The 8,699-nt window shown below is 55.9% G+C and overlaps 1 protein-coding gene across 1 annotated transcript in view; it reads left to right on the top strand.

Moving 5' to 3' along the window:
* Positions 1 to 7,633, top strand: part of Pex5 (peroxisomal biogenesis factor 5) — a 14,146-nt gene extending 6,513 nt beyond the window's left edge. Inside the window, exons 3-10 of the mRNA XM_013023579.1 lie at positions 559 to 594; positions 1,627 to 1,759; positions 2,155 to 2,286; positions 4,999 to 5,104; positions 5,313 to 5,403; positions 6,092 to 6,202; positions 6,416 to 6,511; positions 7,490 to 7,633. Coding sequence (XP_012879033.1) covers positions 559 to 594; positions 1,627 to 1,759; positions 2,155 to 2,286; positions 4,999 to 5,104; positions 5,313 to 5,403; positions 6,092 to 6,202; positions 6,416 to 6,511; positions 7,490 to 7,633 — 849 coding nt within the window. The remainder of the gene's footprint in view (positions 1 to 558; positions 595 to 1,626; positions 1,760 to 2,154; positions 2,287 to 4,998; positions 5,105 to 5,312; positions 5,404 to 6,091; positions 6,203 to 6,415; positions 6,512 to 7,489) is intronic.
* The last annotated feature ends 1,066 nt before the right edge of the window (positions 7,634 to 8,699 follow it).

Below are 8,699 nucleotides of genomic sequence, written 5' to 3'. Positions count from 1 at the left end.
CGGGACGGGGGGGTCACAGCCACCACTGAGCACCCAGCACTGCGGGACGGGGGGGTCACAGCCACCACTGAGCACCCAGCACTGCGGGACGGGGGTCACAGCCACCACCAAGCGCCCAGCACTGCGGGAGGGAAGGTGTCCCAGTCACCACCGAGCACCCAGCCCTGTGGAGGTGGCAGCCCTGGGGCTTGAACTCGGGGCCTGGGTGCTGTCCCTGAGCTCAAGGCTGGCGCTCTCCACCTGAGCCACAGCCCCACGGGTGGCTTTTTGGTGGCTCATCAGAGATGAGTGTCTTGCAGACTTTCCTGCTTGGGCTGCCTCCGAACCTGAGCCTCCGATCTCAGCCTCCTGAGGATGAGGGATCACGGGTGTGGGCCGTGGAGGGAGCCCTGCGGGAGGGTCTCTAGAGCAATAGTGGCAGTGGGTTTTCCGCTGAGCCTCAGGGTCAGGGCAGGCTTGTGCCTTGCCTGAGGCCCAGCTAGACTTGGCCCAGAGCGTGATGACATGTGCGCTTGCGTGGGCGCCACGTCCAATCAAACATCTCTCTCTTTGTCTTAGGTCGTCAAGCCTCTGGGAGCAGCCTCAGAAGATGAAGTAAATATTACCATTGTCTCTCTTTTTTGTCGGTCGTGGACTTGAACTCAGGGCCTGGGCACTGTCCCTCAGCTCTTCAGCTCAAGGCTGGCGCTCTACCCCTTGAGCCACAGCGCCACGTCTGGTTTTCTGGTGGTTCATTGGAGATCAGAGTCTCACGGCCTTTCCTGCCCGGGCTGGCTTTGAACCACGATCCTCAGATCTCAGCCTCCTGAGTAGCTGGGATTACAGGCGTGAGCCACTGACCCCTGCCTACCATGGTCTCTTTACTGCCCTGTTTTCTTCCTTTCATTTCTGGGACTTGAACTCAGGGCCTAGGCCCTGTCCCTGGGCTTTTTTTTTTTTAATTTAAGGCTGGTGCTCTACCATTTGAGGCACAGCTCCACTTCCAGCTTTTTGGTGGTTTATTGGAGATGAGTGGCTCGTGGATTTTTCCTGCCCAGGCTGGCTTTGAACCCTGATCCTTGGATCTCAGCTTTCTGAGTAGCTGCGATTACAGGCGTGCGCACCACCAGGCGTAGCTTCTCTGTCCCATATTTCCTCTTATTCTCTCTGAGTTTTGATTTTTTAACTTTTAGACTTAATTTGCCCCTATTTCAATCTTTGGACTCTTCATACCAAGTAAGATTTGCCTTCTAGCATTCTTGGGTTTTTTGTTTTGTTTTGTGTGTCAGTCCTGGGACTTGAACTCAGAGCCTTGTGCTTTTTAACTTAGCGTTTTCCCTTACATTGGCCCTCGACCGCTTGAGCCACGCCCCAGGTCCAGTGTTTTAGCTGGCTAGTCAGCGATAATCTTTCGGGCTTTCCTGCCCAGGTTGGCTTTGAACTGTGATCCTCAGATGGCAGCTTCTTGAGTAGCCGGGATTACAGGTGTGAGCCACTGTGCCTGGAACCTTACTACTATTTTCTCCCTGCGTCGGTTTGATCTGACAGTTCTACCTTCACTCAGGGGAAGCCTGTGGGGTTTTTTTGGGGGGGGAAAGGGGCGGTTCCTGTTGACCCCAAAGGTGCATGTCATCTCTCTCGTGGCAGCTGGTGGCTGAATTCCTACAGGACCAAAATGCACCCCTCGTGTCTAGAGCCCCTCAGACTTTCAAGATGGACGACCTGTTGGCCGAGATGCAGGAAATGGAGCAGTGTAGTTTGCGCCAAGCCCCACAGAGAGGTGAGTCCAAGGGTCATCGGGGTGCCCGGACCAGCCGGGGACTTATTTACTTAGTTCCCCAGTCCTGGGGTTTCAACTCAGGGGCCTGGAAGTCTGACTTGGCTTTTCCCGCTCAAGGCTTAGTGCTCTGCTCTTAGAGCCACGCCTCCCCTGCCAGCCTTTTGCTGGTTCAGTGGAGATGAGAGTCTCCTGGACTTGTGTGTCCTGACTAGCTTTGATTGTGTGTCTCAGATCACGGTCTTCTGAGTAGCCGGGACTACAGGCATGCGCTACTACGCCCGGCTGACAATCAAGCAGGTGTCTGTGGGCACTTAGTGTTTCTTAGGCACAATGGACAGATACATAATTGACTTTCTTCTGTCTTAGTTCTCTCTCTCTCTCTCTTTTTTAATAAGCTCCCGGAGTGGCTGATTTAGCCTTGTCTGAAAATTGGGCCCAGGAGTTTCTCGCCGCTGGCGATGCTGTGGATGTGAGTCAAGATTATAACGAGTCTGACTGGTCTCAAGAATTCACCAACGAAGGATCAGGTGAGTGCGGGCTGGCGCTCGCCCGCGCGTCTTAGGGGAAACCAACGTTCCTCCTGTTTCCCTGGCTCTTAGGATGGAGGTGATATTGCTTAAGACATTTCCAGCTCCTTGATTTCTGAGTTTTGTTTTGGCGCCAATCCTGGGGCTTGAACTCGGGGCCTGGATGCTGACCCCTGAGCTTTTTCCCTTGAGGCTGGCGCTCTGCCATTTGAGGCCCAGCTCCACTTTTGCTGGTTCATTGGACACAAGAGTCTTACAGATTTTTCCTGCCCCAGGCTGGCTTTGAACCGTGAGCCTTCGATTTCAACCTCTTGAGTTGCTGGGATTACAGGCGTGAGCTACTGTACGTAGCCAATGTCCTCTCTGGGTGGCTCCTATGCGCATGGTGGCTGTCAGCCTTGATTCTTCTCCTCCCTGAGCTTGTCTGGCTGGGATGGGGGGGGGAGGGTCTGTCCTCTGCAGTTATTCTGCTTGTTACAAAGAGAAGCATTGTTTGTCTTTGGTCCACTGTAAGAAATCCGGAGGAACAAGAGATACAAATTGCACGACTGGCTTACGAACGCTCATTCCAAACGCTGGCAAGGCCCCAGGGTCTCCATTCCTCAGTTTCTCTGAGCTGATTCTAGGACCCCTCCTCATTTGTCTCTTCCTGTTTTTATTCTCAAGGACCCCCCCCACATCTGACAACCCCCACCCCACCTTTCATAAATGCTACGGGGTGAAAAATCTCATTCATTTCAGTTGGGTACTGTAGCTCACACCTGTAATCCCAGCTACTCAGAAGGCTGAGAGCTGAGGATCGCAGTTCCAAGCCAGCCTGGGCAGGAAGGTTCTTGAGGCTCTTATTTCCAGTAAACTACCAAAAAAAAGCAGAGATGGAGCTGTGGCCCAAGGGGTAGAGCGCCAGCCTTGAGCTGAAGAGCTGAGGGACAGCGCCCAGGCCCAGAGATCAAGCCCCACGACTGACAGACAAAACTTAGCCATCGCATAGGACATGAAGTGATGTATACAATGCTGGTGGTGATGCCATTTTGGGGTTACACTGCACCCGCGATGTCACGTGACCCGTCATCCCTGCAGTGATAAAATGGCCCAGGATAAACGGATTGCAGCTGGAGATTTCCAACACTGCCCCAGGCACTCAATTCACACAGATTACTATGCGTCTCATGCCTGCTTTGCTGGGCTCCATACCCTTTTGGGGGGGCTAAGGGGGGGGGTACTTGGGTTTGAACATTTGCTAGGCAGGTGCTCTACCACTTGATCCACTCTTCCAGCCCGTTTTTTGCCAGTCCTGGGGCTTGAACTCAGGGCCTGGGTGCTGTCTGTGGGACTGAAGAATTGAACCCAGGGCTTCCTGCATGCCAGGCAAGCGCTCTACCACTGAGCCACCCGCCCAGCTTCTTCCGGCCTTTTTAAAACTTGAGTTATTTTTCCAGTGGGGTCTGGAAGTTTTTGCCTAGGTCTGGCTTCGAGCCTCAATCCTCTTGTCTCCTCCCTGGGTAGCAGGGATTACAGGTGCACCCTACCACGTGCACCTGCTGGCTGAGATAGGGTCTTGCTAAGTTTTTAACCTAAGCTGGCCTCAAACTTTGGGCCTCCTGAGTTTTGCCTCTCAAATCCGGGATTACAGGCATGTATGACTACACCTGATGGTGCCATTCCTTAACAAGTATTCCTCTAAGACCGAGAGATCTTCCATTGCTCGTTGCTGGTGAAATCGTCCTTAATCCAGAAGCGAAAAATGTGTTTGCGAGTTCGTTGTACTTCTCTTCTACTTTTTTTTTAAGCGCTGGTCCTGGGTTTGAACTCAGGGCCTGGGTGCTGTCCCTGAGCTATTTTTTGCTCAAGACTAATGCTCTGATCACTTGAGCCACTGTACACTTCTGGTTTTTAATTTAATGAATCTGGCTTTAAAAACTAAAACACTGGAGCTAAGAGTCTCAAGGACTTTGCTGAGATTACAGGCGTGAGCACCAGTACCCTGCTCTAGATTTTTTTTTTTTTGGTCGATCTTGGGGCTTGAACTCGGGGCCTGGGCGCTGTCCCTCAGCTCTTCAGCTCAAGGCTGGCGCTCTACCACTTGAGCCACAGCGCCACTTCCAGCTTTTTGCTGGAAGATAAAAACTCTCAAGGACTTACTGCTCCGGCTGGCTTTGAACCGCAGTCCTCACATTACAGCCTCCTGAGTCGCTGGCATGGCAGGCGGGAGCCACAGACACTGGACTTGCTCTGGTTTTGTTTTTTGTTGTTCTGATTTTGAGATCGGTATTGAAATGTGGTCAAGTCTCAGCTGAGGGCCGTGGCTGTCAGCTCTTTAATTGAGGATGGCCGCGTTTGTGAACCCCGGGGCACAGAGCAGGGGAGGGAACGCTGAGCCAGCTGCGGCCTCCTTGTGTTTACTTAGGCTTCCAGAACCTTCTTCTGTCTCACAGCTTTTTTGTTGTTGTTCCAGCCAAGTAGGACAAAGTCCTAGAGGTTGAGACGAGAGCCTAGTGCCCTTTGTCACCCGCTGAGGCCATTAGAGACTGCAGGCTGTGGCCTCTTCCAGGGCCTCATTTGTGACAGGAGGCTGGGCGTGGTAGCGCACGCCTGTAATCCCAGAGGTTAACTGCAGCTCAGGATTTTTCCAGGAGGCCGGCTGGGCAGGGTTTGTCTATGGGGGCCGTGTTAGCGCATGCTCCCTGACTGCGCCCCCCCATCTCCTTGCAGACCCCCTGTCAGCCTCCCCTGCCCGCTGGGCCGAGGAGTACCTCCAGCAGTCGGAGGAGAAGCTGTGGCTGGGGGAGCCGGAGGGCTCGGCCGCCTCCGATCGCTGGTAAGGGGCTCGCTGCAGCTCGGCTCCAGCGGCTGCCACCTGCTGGGCGCGGGGCGCAATGGCCGGACGCGCCCGCCGGGCCGCGCGGGCTGGGGCTGGGCCTGGGCTGGGCCCCGTGGGCTGGGGCTGGGCTGGGCCTTGTGGGCTGGGCCGGGCCGCAGGACTGTGCCCCAGGCCTGGCCGTCAGACGCCCCCCTTCCTCCCCGAGGTATGACGAGTACCGCCCCGAGGACGACCTGCAGACGGCGGCCAGCGAATTCGTGGGCAAAGTGGACGACCCCAAGCTGGCCAGCTCCCAGGTGAGCCCCGCCCCCCCAGCTGCGGCCCTGAGATCCATGGGGGGGCAGTCGTGGGGCTTGAACTCGGGGCCTGGGCGCTGTCCTTCAGCTCAAGGCGGGCGCTCTACCACTTGAGCCACAGCGCCACTTCTGGTTTTCTGGTGGTTCCTTGGAGATCAGAGTCTCAGGGCCTTTCCTGCCCAGGCTGGCTTTGAACCGCGATCCTCAGCTCTCAGCCTCCTGAGTAGCTGGGGTGGCAGGCGGGAGCACCAGCGCCTGTCTTACTCTCTCAAATCTTTAGAGGCTGAAATCCTTTTATTTTGGTTCTCTGAATTTTAGTGTGCGTGCATGCGTGCATGCGTGTGCGTGCGTGTGTGTGTGCATGGGTGTGTGTGTGCATGGGTGTGTGTGTTCTGGTATTAAGCCTCAAAGCCTTCCCACTTGGCTTTTTGGAGCCACAGCTGCACTGCGTGCTTTGGGGTTTTTTGTTTCGCTGAAGAGCTGCTCAGCCTTTTCCATTCCCGCGGGCCTCCAATCAGGATCCTCAGCGCTCAGCCTCGCGAGAAGCTAGGCTGACAGGCGGGAGCATCCGCTCGGGCCCTTGGTGCTGTGGGCCGGGTGAGCAGGTGCCAGGAGGTCAGGGCCGGGCGCCGGGGGCTGGGCAGCGGGCCCGCGCCACGCGGTGTCCATCTGTGTCTCCGTGCTCCAGTTCCTGAAGTTCGTGCGGCAGATCGGCGAAGGCCAGGTGGCCCTGGAGTCGGTGGCGGGGTCCGGCCGCGTGCAGGCCGAGCAGTGGGCGGCCGAGTTTATGCAGCAGCAGGTAAGATCATGGCTGTGGTGTCTGCCAGTCCCACTTACGAGCTAGCTGGAGTCCCCAGGCCCAGGCTTCCGTGGTCTCCAGCTGGGGAGAGGGGGAGTTTGTGCGGGAGGCTCAGGTCCTGAGTGGAGGCTGCTTTGCCCTGGAGAAGGTTCTGGAAGCGTGGGCAGTGGGGTGAGGATTCACAGGTGGCATCTACTGCTCTTCCTGTTGCAGGCCACCTCTGACGCGTGGGTCGACCAGTTCACCAGGCCAGCGAAGGCCGCAGCAACTCTAGACAAGGAGTTTGAGCAAGCCAAGTCAGCCATAGAGGTGAGAGTCCCCGTGCGGGTGTGGCCTCCTGTAGTCCCCGCTCGGGTCAGAGCAGATGCCCCCAGCTCCACCCGCCCGCCGCGCCAGGGGCCAGAGTCGCACAGGCCCTGGGCAGGGTACCGCAGCTCCTGCCTGCCATCCCAGCTCCTCAGGAGGCTGAGGCGTGAGGATCACAGTTCAAAGCCAGCCCAGGGCAGGAAAGTCCATGAGACTCTGATCTCCCATGAACCACCAGAAAAAAAGCCAGGAGTGGCGCTGTGGCGCGCCAGCCTTGAACAAAAAGCTCAGGGACAGCGCCCAGGCCCTGAGTTCAAGCCCCAGGGCCAGCCTAAAAAGAACCAGCAACAAAGACAGTGCATTCCCAGAGTTCTTAAGTGACCAAATGGGAGTGTGGGAAATCGCGTTTCCTTCCATTTCTGAACACACTGAAGAGCTGCAGTGGGGGGCGGTGGCATTGGTTTTTTTTTTTTTTTAATCTTATTTTGTGTGTGTTTTCTGGTGGTTCATTGGAGATCAGAGTCTCAGGGACTTCCCTGCCCGGGCTGGCTTTGAACCGTGATCCTCCGATCTCAGCCTCCCGAGTAGCTGGGATGGCAGGCGGGAGCCACCGCGCTCGGCTCACCGTGATATTTCTATCCATGCCTCTAATGTACTTTGAGCAGATTCATTTTTTTCTGCACTTACTTTCTCCCACCTTATTTCCTTATTTGCAAACCATCTTCAGAAGAGTTAATTTTCTTTTCTCCCTCTGGTCCTGGGGCTTGCACTCGGGGCCTGGACGCTGCCCCTGAGCATTTCTCCACTTGTTTCCTTTTTTCCGACTGAGTAATATTCCCCATGCACGCATGGCGCGTGCTCTTCCCCTGGCTGTCGGTAGATGGCGCACGGGGCGCATCTGCTGCCCGGCCGCCGTGGGCTTGGCCGGGCCTCGGGGCCTCGGTCTGCAGAACCTCCACTCTCTGCCTCCCTTCCTTGCAGTCGGATGTGGATTTCTGGGACAAGCTGCAGGCCGAGCTTGAGGAGATGAGCAAGCGCGAGGCCGAGTCCCACCCCTGGCTCACAGACTACGACGACCTCACGGCCGCGTCCTATGACAAGGTAGGAGCGCCATTTCCTCCCTGAGCCAGTCCTGGGACTTGAACTCAGGACCTGAGCTTTGTTTTTCCACTGGGGCCCCAGCTCTACTTGGGGCTTTTTGGTGCTGAATTGTGAAGAGTCGCCTGGACTTTCCTGCTGGCTGCAAACAGTGATTCTCCTTGAGTGGCTGGGATTACAGGTGTGCCCCACCACGCCTGGCCTGAATTTGAATTCTTGTTTGTTTTGGTCAGTTGTGGGGCTTGAACTCAGGGCCTGGGCGCTGTCCCTCAGCTCTTCAGCTCAAGGTGGGCGCTCTACCACTTGAGCCACAGCGCCACTCCTAGTTTTCTGAGTGGTTCATTGGAGATCAGAGTCTCATGGACTTTCCTGCCTGGGCTGGCCTCGAACCGTGATCCTCAGATCTCAGCCTCCTGAGTAGCTGGGATGACAGGCGTGAGCCACCGGTGGGTTTGGGTTTTTTTTGAAAGAAAAGAAGTCTGCCTCCTCCTTTGGCTTTCTCTGCTTTGATGGTGAATGGAGCACATGCTTTCTTTGGAGATGAACGGTTAATAACATTACTTTCGTCATGTGTTAATGGTTTGCTGCATAACTGCAGTAAAGGGGGTTTGTGTGTGTGTAGTGCGTTAAGAATACATACACTGAGTGCTGGTCCTCACGCCTGTAATCCCAGCTGCTCAGAAGGCTGAGATCTGAGGATGGCAGTTTGCACTCAGCCCGGGCAGGAAAATCTGTGAGCCTCTTTATCTCCAGCAAACTACCAAAAAGCCAGAAATGGAGCTGTGGCTCAAGGGGTAGAGCGCTAGCCTTGGGAGAAAAAGCTCTGGGCAATGTCCAGGCCCTGAGTTCAAGCCCCGGGGCCCGCACAACGCAGCCAACAAGAAACTGTGGACGGGGAGGCGCTGGTGTCTGGGCCTCGTTTCCGGTTCAGATCAGGGTTTGTAGATGTGGCGGAAATTCCAGTGAGCAAGAATCCGGGCACCAGTGACTTCGTGCATGCATTCATGCACACACGCACACACGCATTCATGCACACACGCACACAGGCCGCCCGTCCAGAGCCTCCAGTGCAGCTCCTTCAGCTCTGGCTTGG

This window comes from Dipodomys ordii, unplaced genomic scaffold, assembly GCF_000151885.1.
Source record: "Dipodomys ordii isolate 6190 unplaced genomic scaffold, Dord_2.0 Scaffold69, whole genome shotgun sequence".
NCBI lineage: Eukaryota > Metazoa > Chordata > Mammalia > Rodentia > Heteromyidae > Dipodomys > Dipodomys ordii.
The sequence above is the reverse complement of the archived record's forward strand: the minus strand, read 5'-3'. Positions and strand labels throughout refer to the sequence as shown.